General features: G+C 35.4%; 1 protein-coding gene, 2 long non-coding RNA genes and 1 pseudogene across 3 annotated transcripts; 2 read left to right on the top strand and 2 right to left on the bottom strand.

Moving 5' to 3' along the window:
• Nucleotides 1-286: 286 nt before the first annotated feature.
• On the bottom strand, nt 287-962 carry LOC148772707 (uncharacterized). Its single transcript, XM_088821077.1, has 2 exons — nt 621-962; nt 287-538 (listed from the first exon to the last, which is right to left on the bottom strand). The coding sequence occupies exons 1-2, from the start codon at nt 960-962 to the stop codon at nt 287-289; spliced, it is 594 nt and encodes a 197-aa protein (XP_088677203.1).
• Nucleotides 963-975: 13 nt separating this feature from the next.
• Nucleotides 976-2418, top strand: LOC148772708 (uncharacterized). Its single transcript, XR_016032615.1, has 2 exons — nt 976-1825; nt 1906-2418. It is a non-coding gene; the product is annotated as an uncharacterized LOC148772708 (long non-coding RNA).
• Nucleotides 2419-3163: 745 nt separating this feature from the next.
• Nucleotides 3164-3983, bottom strand: LOC148772709 (uncharacterized; annotated as a pseudogene).
• Nucleotides 3984-6362: 2379 nt separating this feature from the next.
• Nucleotides 6363-8318, top strand: LOC105971394 (uncharacterized). The gene is made up of 3 exons (XR_016031581.1): nt 6363-6788; nt 7771-7934; nt 8051-8318. It is a non-coding gene; the product is annotated as an uncharacterized LOC105971394 (long non-coding RNA).
• The last annotated feature ends 14662 nt before the right edge of the window (nt 8319-22980 follow it).

Below are 22980 nucleotides of genomic sequence, written 5' to 3' on the forward strand. Positions count from 1 at the left end.
ATGGCTAATAAGATATTTCACATTACAAAATTTGCCATCTTAGGCTAATAGTAGTAATGGTATATTCCATTACTACATCACACTTAAAAAACATAAAAGAAAAAAGAAAACACATCATCTATTAGGATAACAGAAAAAAAAAGACAAATTCTAACACATTAGTACATAATAGAGTAGACCCCAACTAATCTAACATATCCTTCGACTCAGCAACCACTTCTTCCCCAGCTTCACCAACATCTTCCCCAACTTGACCAGATATGCCTTCCATTTTTTCATGGCCAGGTTATTTTCCTTCATGACCAGATATGCCTTCCATATTTTCATTCACATGTTCTTTTCCATTAACAGCTTCCCCCACGCCCTTTTCTGACCCTTCACTGTCTTCCCCATCTTCAATAAGTAGCGGCTCATTTTCAGAATACCCTGTCATGCCGGTGAAGTCTATTGGAGCGGCATTCTTAATATGAAATATGATCACGCATGAGTCGTAGACAGGAAACCCGTTCACACGAAACCAACGTTCCTCCCATGTCTCCTGCATAAAATATTCATTAACCACCGTTAGACGAACATTCATCCTAACATACAATTTATAAATACTTGACCGAAATAAATACCTTATTCTCCTTGGAGAATATAACCATGTCGACTGCAACCTTTTTCGTGCAAGGGTCGAACTTCACTCCGGGCTTCGAAATGTACTTTAAGAACGCATAAAATCGCTTTCGAATGGTATAAACTCTTAGTTTCACATATTCAAAAGTGATTTCATCTGAAATGTAGTCACAAATCTCCTCTGTAGCGCGGTGTAGGACGTCGTTGAATACCTCAACTGTATCTAGGGTTTCCATATGAATGCAATTCTCATGGACTGAATGCATCATCAGCAAGTCGTAACTTGACGGCCATTCTTCGGTGTTGAAGAACCCATTGATTATTTGATTTCGTGTTTTCGGCATTTTCCTTTAGTTTTAATTTGTTGTTAATTGTTTTTACAGCCTGCCCTAAATATGGGTTGATTTATAGGTAGAAAGGGAAGCATGCATTTACTATAGAAATGGTAGTAGATGAGAGGTCATTCAAATATTTATTGCAATGCACTCTTCTTTACGTTTCGTACAAATAAATGACTGCAATTGACATTATTTTCACATCAGCCGAGAATTTTGTTCTCCAATGCATGAATTAATGCCAACTATCCGTATTCTTTATTCTATCTGAAAATTAAAAATAAGCAAAGCAGTTTCAATAATTAATGACAGCATGTTCTTAATTGTTGGAAGAAATGAAGTGGTTGGGATTTATTGTTTTGAAAAGGCTTGATGTAAAAATTCAGAAAAGACATTTACCAACCCAATTTTATTGATTGCTACGAATAAATGCACATTATGTAAATTATTTTATTAATAAAATAAAATTTCTAAATTGTATAAAGTATGTGGGAATGTGCATTGGTTATTCAAGTCTTCAAAATATTATGGCACCGAAAAAACAGCCAATATTTCGAAGGGGAGAGTTTTTAATGCAAATAAATTGGGTTGAAGACATTGAAAATATTTTCATTGACTTCATGGTCGTTGAAGTGCAACTTGGTAGCTTTGTTTGGCCCGACAAAACAGATGGCTCTTTGTTCCTAGCACAAGATATGTTCACAACGAAGCACGGACTGTTTTTTTCCGAAGCTTTTTTGCTAAAAAAACTCGGCCTCCTTTGTGATCGTTTTGGAAACTTCCAATGGTTATTGAAGTTGGATGGTGTGTACTATAATCCGAAAACCAACATTGTAACTGCTGTCGGTGTAATATGGGATTACGTAATGAAGGTAAACCAGAACTTATATATAATCACCATCGATATTCGAATGTGTGTGTAATGAATTTTTTTTTGTTTCCAATGTTGTAGGAGAAGTATTCTGCATACCAATACCGTGTATCCGGTGAATTCAAATGGCAAGAGTTATCGATTCTTTTCCAAGATGTTGTGGAGTATGCTCAACCTTGCCCCGACGTTGTTGTACTTTCGTCCGATAGCGAGGGTGAACCGAAGGAAGAGAACGTGGTGGTTGTCCCACAAGGCACTGTTGCACAAGCTAAAAAAGGTATAATTTCCGTCGTCAATATTTCTTCTACTTCGGAAAAGAGTAAGGAGTTCAACATTTCCGACTATTTCAATTACTACTCCGACTCCGAGGGTTCATCAAAAACAATTTATAGTGACGCGAACTCTTTCAACTGTGGTGCTGCCGGGATACGAACCCACCCAAATCCGAGTCCAAAATCTGGTAACAATCGAACTTATCCAAAAAAAGATAAGACATGTACCTCAATTTGTTCGAATAACCCGGATATATGAGAGGAGTGTTTGATGAAACCAAAATATAATTTTTGAATCGGCATTATTTGTATAATTCTATAATGTTTCGTGTGTGTGCTTTTTTTGTCCTTTTCGGAATTAAAAATATTTCAATGATTGTAAGCACTTTAATTTCCGAAATGTATTAATATGACAGTGTATTTTACGGTGGCATCAATATGTGTTCACTGGTATATTAATATTGACCAGTGGCTCCTACATAGTTATATTCATCCAGCTTGTTTATTTGTTCTATTGATGGTGTATTTGAATAACAAATAGCTGGAATAATACATTTCGCAATAAGTACATCAAAAAATTTGAACCGTTAATACTACAAAAAGTATTCAATACAAACACACTACGTACATATATCAATACATACTTTACGGAACATTACCAAAAAAAGTGAGCGAATGATAAGGTTTTCGAGTTTGCGCGTCGCCTGCACTACATCAAAAAATGGCGATAAACACGTAGGAATAATATTTTTAAGATTACTAATAGTTTGAACAAGTTTTCATTATTTTAATTTAATAACGCCCTTGAAGAATCATAGCCACCATTAGCTCCTTGTGTTCGTCGTTGACACTGAAAAATATGTCCATGTCCTTGGCCGTTTCACATAGAACCTTTGTCACATGCAACTTATCCTCGCCTGTCAAGTATTCGAATGAGCTAAGGGCATCGAAAACCTTTTTTCTCGATTCCGACACATCAAACTCAAAACCAACCCTTTTCACAAGGCGCCCCAATTTTTCGTCGGCTTTGTCGAAGAACTTCGCCATCATGTCAACCAATTGAAGGTCTACGTCATCGGCGCGGGCCCTTTTCTTCTTATTTTTTGCGTGGTTTTAGGGCTAGTTGCACTCTCACCTCCGGTAGACACAAATGAAGTACTGTCACCATCAAACGATGCGTCTCCTAAAGAAACATTTCCCCCACCAACACTTGTCGGTTCTTTTCCCTTAGAAGAACCAATTAAGTCATTCACAGCTTCAACGAAGGCCTCGGCATGCTCCCCAGTGGCCCGGTCTTTGCCAAATATTACAAGCCAGTCCTTGTAGTTAGGCCATGCCTTGTAGCGCATAGTACGGGCAGCTGGGTCGGTCTATAAATGTGAACATATTTTATAAGTTAGGAAATGTCATTAAATGCATATTTTTTCATAAATTATAATAACATAAAGTATACCTTCACGTAGTCATTCCAGGCCTCATCATCTTGCACATCAATCGTAGATGACGAGTCATTCCAGCCGATACCACTACGTGACAACATTGAACTCAATGAACCGTAAGTCTTTTTCCAAACATGAATTTTGGAATGGATGTGGGGCTCAGCCTTCAAGTCCGTCCCGGGAAACGAACAGACATCGCACCCTCTAGTGTAGCAAGATAACCTGTTTTGAACCCGTTATCACATTTCCACCCACGCGCAACAATGTCTTTCAAAGCAGAAATCAACATTTGTTCTTCTACCAAAGTCCAAGTCCTACGTGAGATGCCCGATTTCCCTTTCAAATTCGAGTTTCTTTGGGACATGCTAGTTCCCTCCATAACTAATACAAATGAAAAAATCACACATTTTTATAGCACATAAAAATAAAAGTACCATTTAATAAAATAAATAACACACCAAAAACAGTTGAACATTACAAAGTCATGGGAACATAAATTTAAATAAAATTACAATTCATAAAATAGTCGAAAATGTAACAATAATATAACATGGTTTTACTAATTACTACTACGCCACTCGTTATACATGTTATGCGCAAGATTGTCTCTCCAATCAGTCCATTGTTGGGATGACTCGACATTTCGTATGACTTCGACACAGTTTGGAGTATTTTCGTTGGTTGTAATAAATTGAGGAACAAGGGCCTCCACGGGGTCGTAGTCATTCGTAGTCCTTATAAAGTTGTGAATTAAAGTACAAGCCATTATAATGCGGTTTTGAACTTTGATTGGGTAATATGCGGCACTCCGAAGAATACCAAACCTGGACTTTAAAATTCCAAATGCACGCTCTATCACGTTAAGGGCTTTAGCATGTTTCATGTTGAAATATTCTTGGTAGTCTTGAGGTGCAAGTGTGCCTACAGCGTAGTCTTTAAGATGATACCTAACATGTCGATAAGGTGACAAAAAACCTTCCCCATTAGTGTAGCCGTTATCAACGAGATAGTAGTGACCTATAGTTTGACATGACATTGTTATTACGTAGTATTTCATTTCGGATTCTAAAAGAAGAATTATTAAGGTTCTTACCCTTACGCACTCTTAGCCCGTTAGCCCTAGTGACTGCATCACGAAGGACTCTACTATCCGCTGCCGATCCCTCCCACCCCGTCAACACATATACGAAATTGAGGTTAACATCACAAACAGCAAGTACATTAACAGATATATCACCCTTCCGATTCCTATGCCTTGGTTTGTCAAGTAAGGGAACTCTAACATCAACATATGTGCCATCTAGAGCACCGAGACAACCCTAATCAAGTGGGAAAAATATTGCCATGGATGTTATATATTTTAAATTATGAAAAAATGATAATTTGAAGGAAAATATGCAGCAATAATATGACTGTACCTTAAAGAAGTGCCACCTCTCATTATCGCAATTTTCAGCTATAGGTTGAGGGTTAACCAGGAGGACAGAGTGTAATTTTAGAACAGCTTCTAACACTCCATAGAAATGTTTGCTAACGGTGAACCCAGATCTTTTGAAAGAAGACCGGACAACAATATTTTTCGTATGATGACCCAAGATTTGTAAGAACATAGCTACTTGTTCGGGTATTTGGACATTTCTTGTTGGAAGAAGACCACCAAGATGTTCAAGAAGGTAACAAAAACGTTTAAAGGTGTCCAAGTTCATTCTAAGATTATCATGACATGTCACATTATTAAAACTCAGAAGGTCATTCAAATTGTTCATTTGAAATGGTGCTTTAGCAATCAAACTATATGATCTCGGAACATGGGCTGAACTGGTGAGACGACGACGCCTCACAGACAAATAAAATTGAACAAAAGTTACAATATCAAGCATAATATCATCTATTACTTGATTTAGTACAACCGTAACTTCTTCTTTTCTGGTAATATCCATCAATCCAAATGGCAAGGCTGTTTTCAAAAAAATCATTCATAAACAAGAGGGATTCAGCAAGAAAAATGACACAGCAAGGGAAAATTGTTGATATTATTTAGATTAAAATTGTGGAAAAAGTACAACAACATAATCGTCAAAAATACCATCAAATAAGTAACACTACACATACTACAATCAATTTTTTCACACTGGCAGTTTCAACATCCTTAAATAGGCCAGGCCAAAATACAAAAAAACACATTAAAAAACACCCACGAACAAGAACAATATTGTAGCAAAATTGCAAAAACACGAAAAACCATCACTAACCTGGGCGGATTTCAAATTGGGAAAACCAAAATTTCACCTTCACTTCACTCGATCTTCAGCCACAACTGAACAAATACGAAAAAAAAACAATCCACTGAAAAATAAGATTTATGTGTTCAATGTGTTGACGGAAACAAATAGATACAGAATAAAAGAGTGAAAAAAGGAAATTGAATTTACGGGATATGCTTCACCGAAAAATCATCAGCTAGGGTTGCCAAAGTGGGAAAGGGGAAAAAAATGTATTTATATGTGGTTGATTTGTAATTTTGGCCACTACTTGGGGTTTTTTGGGGTTTTCGCACAAAAATATATCAACGCAAATGAATGTTAATTGCGTGCACTACTAGAAAATTAGCCTTTAATGACGCCTTAACGGCACCTTATTATGACAGGCTTTAAAATGGGCCACAATAGGTATTCTATTGAGACGCCTCTACGGATACCTGTTTCTTTTTTATTATTTTATTTTATAAAAATATATTTAATGACGCTTTTGAATAAATCGTCATAATATATTATTTTTATTGAGAAATTTTTTTAATACCCGCTCATACGCGTAAAAAATAAATAAATTCTAAAGTTAACCTATTAACAAATCGTTAAATATAACAATCCCCAAACAAAATTTCCGCCCTATTCTTCTGCCCTTTCCCCTCTTCTCACCAACGTGCAGTCCCCAATTTTAATTAACTGCAATTTTGGTTTTCCTCCAACAAATTGCAAACTCCAATACCCCGTCAAAGAAGAAGATTATTTTCATATTTGGGCAACAACATGTTCGTTCATGGAGATTTCATCGAGATAGATTGAACACTCAACACTGTATCTAATTTCGGATACGGATCGAAGAATCCTATTTTTTTTATTCGATTTCATGGAGATAGGTTAGTAATTCTGCTTTTCCTCTTATAGTTTATCCCTAATTTTAGTTGAATTTGTTATGCCGCAGTAAATCTGAGTGCGCCATGACGAAGAAGCTCGATAGTCATTACCCCGCCGTAAGTTTTTTTTTTCTCCTATTTGTTTTTTACCTTATTTGACTTTCCTTCTGCTGTTGCCCTTTTTTTTATCATTGGGTTTGAATTGTGCTTGAATTATAAAGCTGAAAATTCAATATGTGCAACTTGTTTGTTTGGGGTTAATGATTTTATTGATGATTATATTTCTAGTTTATAGTTGATTTTAAATTTTATAGATTTGCTGAGATGCATAGAGTATCTATTGTATTTTACTATTTATTTAATTGCTTCTTGTATTTAATTTAGTTTATATAACATATTTTTCACATTTGCTAATGATCTAGATTAAGATAATGAATTTGTAAGTTTGAGTGCTTCGTTCTGATTGTGATTGTTGTTTGTGCAAATTTAATGGTTTTGTTTTTAATAGTCACATATGTTTTTTTGAGAAAATTAGGTGTATCTTATTTGTAAGGTAAAAAAACTTTTCATCTTAAGCAATGTATAATGGTAATTATAATTATTGTATTAACATTAAAATTCAAGGACATAATTTTTAATGCTTGGATTTTTTAATGTTTGATGTCCATTAACCTATTTTGAGTACATAGTGTTGCTAGGAGATGCTAAAACATCATAAAGATGCTGGATGAACATTCTTGTATATTTTGATTAATGTAGTTTTTTTATTAAAAAAATGTTAATCATGGAACCTGGGCTGATATACTTGATATTTATTTGTTTGGAATGACAATACTGATGATTATTTTAACAATAGTTCCTATTTTATAAGTATACGTTCTAGTTTTGTTGGCAGCATATGGAACTTGAGGGGCTCACATGTATTCTATATAGTTTTACTTTTATGTTTCTCTATAAGATTTGATTACTGTACCAATTGACCATATGCACATAACCTGCATAACAAAATATTCATAAATGTATCTTATGAAGAACAACTTTCCGTGAGTACTTAAGGTTAATGTATTTTCTGTGTTTTCTTTTTTATCTGTTTATACAGGAACAACTTTTAATAGACGAAATCAAAGAGGTGAATCGGAAGGTTCTCATTTGATGTGGGAAAGACGTGATTTCTTGTTTCAGGGAAACTTCACTCATCGTGATGATAAAGCAAACTTTGTTCAGCAAGAGAATGCAGAAATGCAACTTGTTGTCGAATTAATGGTATGAATTGAAGTTTATCTTCTCTTATAATTATAATCGATGTTCAATTATCTCCCAAGAAATTATTTATAATATGACTATTCATTTTTCCTTGATTTATTTTATTCTTTTAATAGGTCATCATAAAAGAAGGATTTTGATGGCAAGAGATTTGAATTGTCAAGATTGAGCTTCCAAGGTCTGATGCATGCTATTCTTGGATGATTGTTTTGTTCAGGATAATGTATTTTCGATAACATTGATGTTCCGGGTTACTTTGTAATATTTAGAATGCTATTGATTTTTTACCTCTAAAATGTTTTGAGGTGTGAATAGAGTAAAGATGCTATTATGTACTCTACTGTCAATGTGTTTTAGGCAAATAAACAAATAAAATTGTTATTCATCTATATTCAGTCATTAATATTCTTTCATAATAGATAATGGTTTTTTATTGAATTGCTTTACGGATAATTGATTGTCTTGGTATAGTAGGCAAGTGAAGAACCATAATAGTCTGATAGCATTTATCCACGCATTTGTGACGTTTTTATTTGTCACAAGAATGTTTGTTGCGACGGTTTAAACTGTCACATATATAGGCTGTTAAAGTTGTTGGAAAGAATTAATGTGACACCACTAGGCGTCACAAAAGTCCCTTTTGGAGACGAGTGAGAGCGTCCTTAAAGAAATGTTTTTGTGACGTTACCCAAGCGTCACAATAACCTATTACCACGGCCACCTATGTGACGCTTTGTCGAGGCGTCACAATTGCAAAAGCGTCACGATAGCCACTTTTGGTGATGGTTTACGGCGTCCCGATAGATGGTTTTTCTAGTAGTGGTGGGCCATGGCAGAATGGAGAGGGATTGGGCAATCTCACCTGGGAGGTGAGATACGAGAATCATAGAGTAGTGGGATTTGCTGGTGGGACCCGCAATTAATCCACACACTATAAATTACAACCAAACAAAAGATACATTGGGAGTATTTTATTTATCTCACTACATCATTCAAAGCAAAAGGGCCCTAAGTGTTTTAATTAATAATAGTTATTTTTGGATTTATCTTAAATATGTAAAAATAAAAAGGACTTATTGTAATGACCCTTGTATAATGGGGGAGTTTTCTCAAATTTTCCCTTATTTTTAATGACAACATGCTTATTATTAGACATGGCCACGGGGCGGGTCGGGTCCGTGTCCGGGTCGGACCCGCCGGGTCCGGGTCCGACTTTTAGGGGACCCGAAACCGACCCGCGGGTAGGCGGGTCCGGGTCCGGGGCGGGTCCACCCGGGTCCATCCGGGTCCGGGTCGGGTCCGGGTCCACCCGGTTTTTCAATTTTTTTTTTTTTTTTTAAGAAAGAAAAAAAAAACTTATATTGAAACTTGGAAAAAACACGAGATTAAATTTAAATTCAAAATTAAAAAAGTAATTGAATTTAAACACTAAACAATTTTAGAAAAAAATGAAACGATTAAGACTTTGAGATTAAATATGTATGCATTTGTTATTAGTCGAGATTTTTGATATTAATAATAGTCAACATGACAATTAATAACTTATAAAACATTAGTTATACAATTATTATAATCATTTTATAATGTTATTTATATTTATATACTTATAGTTAGGATTATTATAACAAGGAATATATATAACATAAACAAAAGGTGTAAAATGATTATAATAAATAATGTTAAATAGATTATTAATTATCATATTCATTATTATTAAATAATTTTAATTAAATTATTAACAAATATAATATAATAAAAAAATAAAAGAAATTGAAAGGGCATGAACTTAATTCATTTAAATCTTACGATTCGATTCTAATATTTGAATAAAATGTAAATGTAAAAAAAAATTATTAAATCATATGACCTACGATTTAATTCTTACGATTTTAACAAATTAAACCAATTATTAAAAGAGAAATTACATCATAATATTTTGATTGTACTCGTCATATATAGTTTTATTTTTAAAGTAAAAAATTAATTAGCTAGAATGAGATATAATCTATTTTTGTTAAAATAAACATCATCTATATTTTAAATAATTATCTTATGATAAAATAATCAATAACTAGTAATTCACCCGTGCGATGCACGAGATCAATTATTTTTTAAAATTTATTTTGGATAAAATAAAACGAACGAAAACTTTGAACAGTTGACATACATGTAAATAATACCAAAAAAAAAAATTATTGAATCAAAATATACATTTGTTTGTGATTTACCTTCATATTCGCTGAAAATCTTTTGTGCACACAACATTGCTCGTAAAGCTAGTTATATCGCCCGATTCTGAGTTGATAAATATCTTTATCTCAAATCTATTTTTAACTCTGGACATTGCGGCGTACAATTGCCTATGTCACCCTAATATTGACACTAATATTACACTAACAACAACTACTAATATTAATACTAAAACCAACATTGATAATACTAATACCAATACTAATATTAATACTAAAACCAACACTAATAATACTAATATTAATATTAATCCTAATATTAATACGATGATTAATACTAATAGTCTAATACCAATATTAATATCAACACTACTATTAACCAACCCTCAATAGAAGAGTTGGTACCTAACATTTACCAATAGGGTAAAGGTCTAGGGTTCGAACCCCTTGTAATGGACTTGAATTTACTAAATAAAAAAAAATAAAAAAAAGCAACACTACTGCTAATAATAATACGCCAATTCTAATACGAATATTTAATGTTTAAACTAATACGCCAATACTAATACGAACACTAATACTCATACTAATGTTAATATTAATATTAAGACTAATGCTAATGTTAATTCTAATACGCCAAGGCAAATACTAATACTCATACTAATATTATTATTAATTCTAATACCAATCCTAATAATGATAATAATAATGATAATAATACTGATATTGATATTGATACTACTACTGATATTAATATTGATACTAATATTAATACACATACTGATACACATACATATATTGATACTGATACCGATACCGATAATGATATTAATACTCATACTAATACTATTATTAATACTAATACCAATACTAATATCAATATTAATATTCATACCAATACTTATACACATATTGATACTGATATTCATAAATACTCATACTCATACTCATACTGGTGTTGTTATTGATAATGATACTAATACTGATAATGATACTGATACTAATATTAATACTGATATTGATACTAATACTAATACTGATACTAATACTAAAATCATACTAATACTAATACTAATAATACTAATATTAATACTAATCCTAATATTAATACAATGATTAATACTAATAGTCTAATACTAATATTAATATCAACACTACTATTAGTAATAATACGCCAAATCGAATACGAATATTTAATGTTTAAACTAATACGCCAATACTAATACAAACACTAATACTAATACTAATACGCCAATACTAATACTAATACTAATACTAATACTAATACTAATACTAATACTAATACTAATACTAATACTAATACTAATACTAATACTAATACTAATACTAATACTAATATTGATGCTGATAGTGATACTAATATTGATGCTCATACTAATACTAATACTAATAATAGAAAGTAAATAGCAAATTATGAAACAAAATCTGGAAATACAGCTATCAATATATAATGGCCAATGGGTATCGAGAAAATATGTGGGTATCATCTATATGTAACATTTATATTGACCATTTAATATAGCAGATTATATATATATATATATATATATATATATATATATATATATATATATATATATATATATATATATATATATATATATATATATATATATATATATATATATATATATATATATATATATATATATATATATATATATATATATATTAAAAAATATTAAAACAATATTTTAGTTTTAATTGTAATGTACTATTTTAAGACGATAAATCAAATATAATTAAATTAAAAAAATATAAATATTCAAATTTTATATAGATATTGCAAAATGTTTAAAATAATTAAAATGAAATGAATATATTTTTTCAAATCATTCCAAATACACTAAAATTTCATAAATTATTTGAACGTATATTTAATTACAAAATTATTAACATAACTATTTAATTAAAAATTTAAATAAAAATAATACTAAAAAAATCAAAATATTACATTTTTCGGAAAATTAAATTATAAATAAGATAATAGCTTTCGGATTTATCGAATATAAAATTTTGAAATAATATATATATATATATATATATATATATATATATATATATATATATATATATATATAGACACACACATGTGGTAAATATTTAAATGAGTGTAGAAATGTTAAATATGTAAGAACTTAAATACGTACTAAAATCAAAATGTCAATTAATCAATTGAGGAATACACTTCATCAATTGAACTTCAACTAAGCAATTTGGAGATATAACATAGACATTTGCCACATTTCTTTCATAGATGGCATAGATCCTCTTTTTATATTATATATAGATGGTAAATACAGTTTTATTTACAATAATAATAAAAATAAACAAATAAATATGATCCACATTTATTGAAATAAAATTATAGAAACTAATATGAACTTACAAATTAATAATAATGTATGTGCATATGAACAAAATAGATACAAATAAGCATTATTAATGGACACAAAAATTAATATTTTTACAAAAATATGTAAACGCTAAATAATCTATTACATGTTCAATCAAGTTCATTAATCTCAATTTATTTTTCATCGAAACCAAGCTTACAATCATCTCACGTATAATATACACGGATCATATTTATGCGTGCTATACAACGTCGCAGGGCTTCTCTCTTGCTAATGTCGCCGCGTATAACACAAACGATGATATCCATGGATCTGCAAAAACAAAAACAACAAAACAAAAACATAAGTTAGATTGTTATATGTACACATACATAATCATTGAATAACATCATAAATATTCAACGACAAATAAATGCTTCAAGCGAACATATGGATAAATACTAATTGCATTATGAATTTACAAAACAAAAGGAATAAAAAAAAGAGTTTTAGATGAGGACCTTAGCATGATTATAACATAATATGTAGATGCAGAGAGAGATGAATGAGTTGGGGTTGAGATTGGGGGTATTTATACTTAACTTTCACACACTAAATAAGTAAATAAAATGATTTTAAGGAAATCATATATTGTTTATATTAGTTAATGTATATATATAAATGCATATATACTAAAACATGTATACGTATACATATTGCACCATAATTGGACATAATTAAAATAAATTTAATTTGAGTTCATAAAATAAAAAATAGACATGATTGACAACAAATCCGGTGATTAATTTTATTTGATACAAATTCAAATAACTTATTAATAATTAATAATTGAAAGTCAAACTTTACGTAAATTAAAATTAATTATGGTGATATTATTTCCATAAGTTATCAATATATAATAGATATGATATTGATAATATATATATATATATATATATATATATATATATATATATATATATATATATATATATATATATATATATATATATATATATATATATATATATATATATATATATATATATATATATATATATATATGTATTTATAGATATGAATATATAAATGATTTAGATAATAAATGCATATTCGAATTTTAATAAAAATCAAAATATATTAAATATACACACTATTTTTTTATCTTTTTTTCTTTTTACGTATTATAGTAATAAAAATATAAATTTCATTATATATTAAACAACAAATTAATTAAATTTTAAATTTTAAACATCCAAGTCCATATATATACTATATTTGCAAAAGGAAATAAAATAAATCCAAATTAATATGATTGATATAATCTATATCAATCAATGATATAGTTTATATATAATTATTTCCATGTATATTGATAAATTAATTTATTAATATATTAATTTGAATTATTAATTAATATATTAATAAAAATTAGAATATATATATATATATATATATATATATATATATATATATATATATATATATATATATATATATATATATATATATATATATATATATATATATATATATATATATATATATATATATATATATATATATATATATGATGATGATGCTAAAATATAGCTCACCTAGGGTGGTGTAGAAAATGAGCTGGGAGAGCAAAGCAGATCAGTAGCTTGACAACTTGATGATCCTGAGGTACCTGCGATCATAGAACACATGAACTAAGCCGGGGGTTGATCCGGCGAAAACCCCTCCGACGCTCAAGTCAGACATGCTGATAGTAGAAATAGTCCAGAGAATATGTATTGGAGTATTGCTCAGTTAATAGGACATACCTTAATAAAATGAGTAAAACTTCTATTTATATGTCGTTTATTGGGTTGGGTTTGTTATGTTGGGCCCAAGCCTTACTTGAAGGTGTTTGTGCCTCGGTGATATTAGTCTTCGATATTGGGCTCGTAGCCCAGTAGGTAAAGAAATTGTAGGCCCATTGGGTTGGACCAATTAGGCATATCATTAAGCCCCCCACTCTCGAGTCGATGTGGGGGGCATGTTGTGACGGGTCTCAGATCGTGTCGAGAGTAAAAATTGTAGAAGTCGATTGTTGGCGTATGGCCTAATGGTATGTGAAAACGCGTTGGAGCGTGTGTCGGAGGGGCGTGAATGCGCGTTGGCGCGTAGTGCGACAAGGTTGTCGCGATGTAAGTTAATTGAGTCGTCGGTTTTGTCCCGCGACGATGTAGTAGCGAATTATCTCCTCGTGGGAGTTGTCTTGTCGCGGGGTAATAGTGTTGATCGAGTTATCTCCTCATGGGAGTTGTCTCGTGATAATGTAGTAGCACGGAGCTAGTATTCTCCTCGTGGGAGTTGTTATTTATCGACATTGTCAATGTTTTGACGCGTTGCTTGTATGTGTTTACATATAGCCTTGTGCGTGATGTACTTGAGGAGGGGATCAGGCTCTCAAGAGTTTTTTTATGGGGATCGTGCCCCTTGTTAGACCTCGTGGGTCGTAAGTATGTTTGGACCGTGGCCACGTTTTAATGAAGGACCCATCGAAAACATGTAGATAAATTTTGAGTAATCAAGCTGGCCAGGCTATATAGATTCTCATAATATCTCTAAGTGTTTCTAGGGTTGTAATCGTGCTAACTTGAGCTTGCGATTATGTAGTGCATTGCGAGCGAGTTGTCTCTTCAAGAGAGTTGTCTTGCAGCGAAGTTGTAGGAGCATTGGATGACGCGCGATTGAGGAGCGTGCGGATTGAGGTTGCCCTGAGCGAATTGTCTCCTCGTGGGAGTTGTCTCGCAGCGAGTCTTATTATCGAGCGAGGTGGTTGTATGTGGGAGTTGCCTTGCAATGGATTTGTAGTATCGAGCGAGTTAGCTCCTCGTGGGAGTTGTCTCGCTGCGGGTTGTGGTACCGAGCGAGTTGGCTCCTCGTGGGAGTTGCCTCGCTGCGGGTCGTAGTACCGAGCGAGTTGGTCTCCTTGTAGGAGTTATCTCGCTGTGGGTTCGTAGACCCGAGGGAGTTGACTCTTCGTGGGAGTTACCTCGCAACATGTTATAGGATGGAGCGAGTGGTCTTCTCGTGGGAGTTGTCTCGCTGTGGTATTGAGATCCGAGGGAGTTGGCTCCTCGTGGGAGTTGTCTCGCAACGGGTGTGTAGGGCCGAGCGAGTTTGCTCCTCGTGGGAGTTGTCTCGCGGCGGGTTTGTCTCGCAAGCCCCCCACTCTCGATTCGATGTGGGAGCCTAGTCGAAAAAGGTACCGGATCGTGTCGAGAGTAGATTGGTGCTATAGTGTACCGTTATTCGCTGGCGTGGTGTGGAGAAATGATAATTTTTATTTTTCTGTAAGAGAGCGTGCGCGAGTTAGTGAGGTGCGCTGGAGAGTTCGCGCAATTTGGTGGAGAATAGCGGGAGTTGTGCGCGCTCCAAAGTAGGAGGTAGCGCGCTGTGAGAACGCGCGCGCATGGGGTCGCGCGTCTGGCGCTGTGTACGCGCTCCGCCCTTTTTTTTTTTTTTTTTTTTTTTTTTTTTTTAATTAATCTTCTTCTTCTTCTCTTCTTCTTCTTTTTTCCTTCTTCTCATTTTGGTTTTGTTTTTTTTTTTCTGCCCCGGGAAGCGTGCCCGTGGCTGCCTCGGGAATCGTGCATGTGGCTGCCTCGGGAATCGTGCCGCGCGCGCATCGGGAAGCGTGCCCGAGTGCTGCCTCGGGAAGCGTGCTCGCGCTGCCTCGGGAATCGTGCTCGTGGCTGCCTCGGGAATTGTGCACGATTATTTTTTTTGCATCGGGAAGCGTGCCCGCGCGCTGCCTCGGGAATCGTGCCCGATTAATTTTTTTTTGCATCAGGAAGCATGCCCGCGCGCGCCTCGGGAAGCGTGCCCGCGCGCGCCTCGGGAAGCGTGCCCGCGCGCACCTCGGGAATCGTGCCCCGCGCACTGCCTCGGGAATCGTGCCCGTGGTTGCCTCGGGAATCGTGCCCGATTTTTTTTTTTTTTTTTTTTTTTTTTTTTTTTTTTTTTGGTTGATATTCACCCCTTGGGGATGTTCTATTTTTTGAGTAGGGAGATTATCCTCGTTCCTTGAGATGGGATGTGCACCCCCTTGGGGATGTTCTATTTTTTGAGTAGGGAGATTATCCTCGTTCCTTGAGATGGGATGTGTACCCCCTTGGGGATGTTCTATTTTTTGAGTAGGGAGATTATCCTCGTTCCTTGATATGGGATGTGTACCCCCTTGGGGATGTTCTATTTTTTGAGTAGGAAGATTATCCTCGTCTCTTGCGATGTGATGTGAACCCACTTGGGGTTGAGAGGTAAGGGTGATGCCCAACCTTAGGATGGGGATAACTGCCCACTGTAGGATGTGGCGCTCGAGACCTATGGTCTGAGGTGGATGTGCACGGTTGTGCCGCTGGTTCGCGCGTGTGCGTCAGACCATTTTTTCTGTTTTTTGAAGTAGGGACGTGAAACACTTGATGGGATGTGAAACCCCTTGGGGTTGAAAGGTAAGTGGATGTACCACCCTTGAGATGAGATACCCAACTTTAGGATGGGATAGCCCCCCATTTAGGATGAAGGGATCACGAACCATTGGGGTGAGATGCCCAACCTTGGCGATATATGGTGCCCCCGATTCAGTGGCAGCACGAGTTGAATCTTCCGTGATCATACGCTGAAGGTCTTCTTCGGTTATCTGAACCGTTCGAGAAGTAAGTAGAAATTGATCATGTTGAGGACCCAGTGGGGCCTCACGAGGAGGAGCGTTGGCTCCTGCTATGACGATGTATGGTGCCACTGCTTCAGTGGTAGCACAAGTTGAAGCTTCCGCGATTATACGCTGAAATTGATGTAGAGAGATGAGGGGATACCCAGCCTGTGGGATGGGATGTCCAACCCTTGGGGTGTGTTAGCCCCCCAGCTCAGGAGGAGTTACGTGATGCGGGGATGGTACGCATGGCGTGGGAGCACAAGGCGATGATGCGCGAGGGATAGGCGCGCGGCGCTAGCGCATGTCAGCGAAGGCGCTCGCCGAGGGCGCGCGGCGCTAGAATGCGTCGGCGAGGGCGTGCGGCGCTAGCGCGCGTCGGCGAGGGCGCACGGCGCTAGCGCCTGCTAAAGGCGCAAGGCTAGGGGGCGCGCGGCGCGGTGTTGGGGCGCAAGGCCGGCGGGCGCGCGCGGCGGCAAGGGCGTGCGCGGCATTGCAGCGCAAGGCCTGGGCGTCGGAGGTCGCGTTTGCGCGTGGTAGCCTCGAACGAGTTGTCTCGTCGCGAGGTGGTAGGGCCGAGCATTTTGAGACATGTTTCACCACAATTTAGTTGAAGCGCGAGAGTTGTCACACGGGTAAGTAGTAACTGGGGAGTTGTATCGCCCAGATGTTATATCGACTCGAGAGTTGTCTCGAGGCTAAATATTATTGTCGGGGAAGTTGTCCCGCTGCGACGTGGTAACGACTCAAGAGCTGTCTCGAGGTTAAGTGTAGGCGTCGGGGGAGTTGTCCCGCTGCGACGTAGTAGCGACTCGAGAGTTCTCTCATGGCTATAAGACATCTCATGTACTTGAAGTAGGACATCCGATGTAGTTGAAGTAGGACATCTGATGTACTTGAAGTATGATATCAGATGTAGTTGAAGTAGGACATCTGACGTACTTGAAGTATGACATCAGATGTAGTTGAAGTAGGACATCTGATGTACCTGAGGTAGGACATCAAATGTAGCTGAAGTATGACATCTGATGTACCTGAGGTATGACATCAGATGTAGTTGAAGTAGGACATCTGATGTACTCGAAGTATGACATCAGATGTAGCTGAAGTATGACATCTGATGTACCTGAGGTATGACATCAGATGTAGTTGAAGTAGGACATCTGATGTACTCGAAGTATGACATCAGATGTAGTTGACATCTGATGTACCTGAGGTATGACAGCAGATGTAGCTGAAGTAGGACATCTGATGTACCTTAGGTATGACATCAGATGTAGCTGAAGTATGACATTTGATGTACCTGAGGTATGACATCAGATGTAGTTGAAGTAGGACATCTGATGTACTCGAAGTATGACATCAGATGTAGTTGACATCTGATGTACCTGAGGTATGACAGCAGATGTAGCTGAAGTAGGACATCTGATGTACCTTAGGTATGACATCAGATGTAGTTGAAGTAGGACATCTGATGTACTCGAAGTATGACATCAGATATAGTTGACATCTGATGTACCTGAGGTATGACATCAGATGTAGCTGAAGTATGACATCTGATGTACCTGAGGTATGACATCAGATGTAGTTGAAATAGGACATCTGATGTACTCGAAGTATGACATCAGATGTAGTTGACATCTGATGTACCTGAGGTATGACAGCAGATGTAGCTGAAGTAGGACATCTGATGTACCTTAGGTATGACATCAGATGTAGCTGAAGTATGACATCTGATGTACCTGAGGTATGACATCAGATGTAGTTGAAGTAGGACATCTGATGTACTCGAAGTATGACATCAGATGTAGTTGACATCTGACGTACTTGAAGTATGACATTAGATGTAGCTGAAGTAGGACATCTGATGTACCTTAGGTATGACATCAGATGTAGTTGAAGTAGGACATCTGATGTACTCGAAGTATGACATCAGATGTAGTTGACATCTGATGTACCTGAGGTATGACATCAGATGTAGCTGAAGTAGGACATCTGAATGGCCTAGTCGATCATATGTCGAATATCCTCTTTGGTTATCTGAACCATGTGAGGTGGAGCTGGTTGATGAGGGTCTTGCTGAAGGTTTCGAAGTGGATCTCGAGCGCGACCTCAAGTGTCATCTCGAAGATAGCCTCGAGGATCATCACGAGGGGGTCTAGAAGGGGATCTCGGTCACGACGTCAGGTGACGTCCTGAGATATGTCTCGAGGATCATCACATGATGGTCTAGAAGGAGATTCCGTTGTGGCGATGCGTTGTGCTACTGCTTCAGTAGCAACGCGGGAAGATGCTTCCGTAATCATAAGTTGAAGGGCCTCCTCGGTTATCTGAACCGTTAGAGGAGCAAGTAGAAGTTGATCTTGTTGAAGGTTCGGCGATCATATGTTGAAGGTCCTCTTCCGTTATCTGAACCGTTCGAGGGGGCGGAAGTAGACCTCCAGAGGGTCGATGACCCATGGCGAATGAAATGTTTTGGGGGCACTGTGAACCCCCAGGGAGTCGATAACCCTTGGCGAACGAAATATTTTGGGGGCGATGTAAGCCCCCAGGGAGTCGATAACCCTTGGCGAACGAAATATTTTGGGGGCGATGTAAGCCCCCGGGGAGTCGATAACCCTTGGCGAGCGAAATATTTTGGGGGCAGGTGTAAGCCCCCAGGGAGTCGATGGCGGTGGTGCCATAGGTGGCTCCACATGTGGAGCAGGTGCTGGTATCGCGTTGGGAGCATTTGCTCCCATCGTGGCGATATATTGGGTCACGGCCTCTGTGGCAGCACGAGTTGAAGCTTCTGCTATCATGCGTTGAAGCGCATCCTCGGTTATTTGAACCATTCGAGGAGCAGGGAGTGGTGGATCGGCGAGTGGTGGGTCCCGAGGGGGGATCACCTGAACCTCGCGAGGTGGATCCATGGAATGTGGAGGAGGTGGCAAGCCAGAGCCTCCACGAGGTGGGAGGTCGTTAGCTGTGTCATTTTCTCTCTGAGCAGACGCCTCAGGAGGATCTTGTTGGCTACGTGATCTGGTTTGCATCGTTCCCACAGACGGCGCCAAAATGATGATGCTAAAATATAGCTCACCTAGGGTGGTGTAGAAAATGAGCTGGGAGAGCAAAGCAGATCAGTAGCTTGACAACTTGATGATCCTGAGGTACTTGCGATCATAGAACACATGAACTAAGCCGGGGGTTGATCCGGCGAAAACCCCTCCGACGCTCAAGTCAGACATGCTGATAGTAGAAATAGTCCAGAGAATACGTATTGCAGTATTGCTCAGTTAATAGGACATACCTTAATAAAATGAGTAAAACCTCTATTTATATGTCGTTTATTGGGTTGGGTTTGTTATGTTGGGCCCAAGCCTTACTTGAAGGTGTTTGTGCCTCGGTGATATTAGTCTTCGATATTGGGCTCGTAGCCCAGTAGGTAAAGAAATTGTAGGCCCATTGGGTTGGCCCAATTAGGCATATCATTAATATATATATATATATATATATATATATATATATATATATATATTAGTTTTTATATATATTAATTTATTAATATATTCATTTTATACAGATATCTCAATTTTTTTTATTGACTGGATATTCGAATATTCCAAAATATTGAAAATTTAAAAAAAAAAAACAATTGTATTCCTTTAGTTTAATATTTTAATATTAAAAAAAATATTTTTTTCTGAAAATTATTTGAATTTCGTAAAAAAATTGAGTATCATGAATTTTTTCAATAAATGTATTTTGAAATACTGAAATATAAATGAGATTTTTTTTTATTTCGAATTTATTAAATATTAACTTTGGAAATAATATATATACATGTGGTATATATATATATATATATATATATATATATATATATATATATATATATATATATATATATATATATATATATATATATGAATTTCATGTATAAAGATATTTGAATATATTTATATATTCAAATGAAAAATTATGATATATATATTAATTTATTAATATATTCATTTTATACAGATATCCCAATTTTTTATTGAATGGATATTTGAATATTCCAAAACATTGAAAATTCAAAAAAAAAAAAAACAATTGTATTACTTTAGTTTAATATTTTAATATTAAAAAAATATTTTTTTCTGAAAATTATTTGAATATTCTTAAAAAAATTGAGTATCATGAATTTTTTCAATAAATGAATTTTGAAATACTGAAAATATAAATAATATTTTTTTTTTCGAATTTATAAAATATTAACTTTGGAAATAATATATATACATGTGGTAATTGTTTAAATGAGTGTATAAATGTTAAATAGGAAATAACTTAAATACATACCAAAATAAAATTGACAACTCACCAATTGAAGAATCCACCTCATCAATTGAACTCCAACTAAGCAATTTTGATAAATGACATCATCATTTGCCACATGTCAATCATTGAGGCCATAGATCATCTTTTTTATATTATATATAGATGTTAATAAGTTCTTGTCAACAATTGAGGTTAATCAATTTAAATTAATTGAAATGAGTTATAATCTATTTTTTTTAATAAACATCTTATTTTATTTTTCATTCGAATTTTTCACACTATCGGTTTTAATAACATAAGTGAGTTTGTATTAAGTTAACCCGTTTGTTTATATATTGAATTGATTCAATACTTTATATTTTTCAATAGTGGAGATTATATTGATATAGTAATTAATAATAGATGTTTTGAAGTATTGAACCGTGATTCTATATATACTTTTAAAAGTTTATTATATTGCATTTGTTAATAATTTAATTAAAAATATTTAATAATAATTAATATGAAAATTAATAATTTATTTAACATATTTATCATTTTACATTTGTATTTTATATTATATATATTTATTGTCTACATTTATTCAAATAAGCTCTTTGCCCGAGTGGTTAGAGTTGCCTAATTATGCCCCATTCACTCGAGTTTGAATCCTTCAATGTCCATTTTTTGGACAAAAAAGGCCCAAAACCCGGGTTGACCCGACGGGTCCTCGGGTCCGGGTAGGGGTGTAAACGAGCCGAGCCGACTCGTGAGCTCGATGAGCCGGCTCGTAAAAAGCTCGAACTCGGACTCGAGATTTTCGAGCTCGAGCTCGAGCTCGCGAGCTCGAGCTTTCTGACGAGCCGAGCTCGAGCCGGTTTTTAGTTGTTCATGAGCTCGCGAGCCGGATTTATTATTATTTTTTTATTTTTATTTTTATTTTTTATATGTTATTTTTATTTAAATAATGTATAATAATGTAAAATATTATAGAAATAAATACAAATATTAAAAATATATATAATTACAATTTTGTTTTTATTTTTTATTTTTTTAAATAATTTTTAATAATAAAGTAATAATTAAAAAAATATTTAAAAAAAAAAAAAAAAAAGACAATGGGCTCGAGCTCGAGCTCGACAAAATTGATACGAGCTCGAGCTCGAGCAAAAAACAGAGGAGCTCGCGAGCTCGAGCTCGAGCTCGAGCTCGACAAAATAAACTCGAGCTCGAGCTCGGCTCGTTTACACCCCTAGGTCCGGGTCCTCGGGCCCCCCCGCCGGGTCTCGGGTCCAAAATATCTGGACCCGAAACCGACCCGTGCTTGGGCGGGTCCGGGTCCGTGGTCAACGGGGCGGCGCGGGGCAGACAACGGTGCGGGTCCGGGCCGGGTCCGGGTCAAACCCGGCCCGTGGCCATGTCTACTTATTATCACTAATAATACTTAATAATACTTTTTTTTATTGACAACATATAAGTTGTAATTAATGATAACTTCTCTTTAGTGATAAAATATCACTTGTCACCAATGACCACTT

Source organism: Erythranthe guttata, chromosome 1 (assembly GCF_056151865.1).
Source record: "Erythranthe guttata isolate IM_541 chromosome 1, IM_541, whole genome shotgun sequence".
Lineage (NCBI taxonomy): Eukaryota > Viridiplantae > Streptophyta > Magnoliopsida > Lamiales > Phrymaceae > Erythranthe > Erythranthe guttata.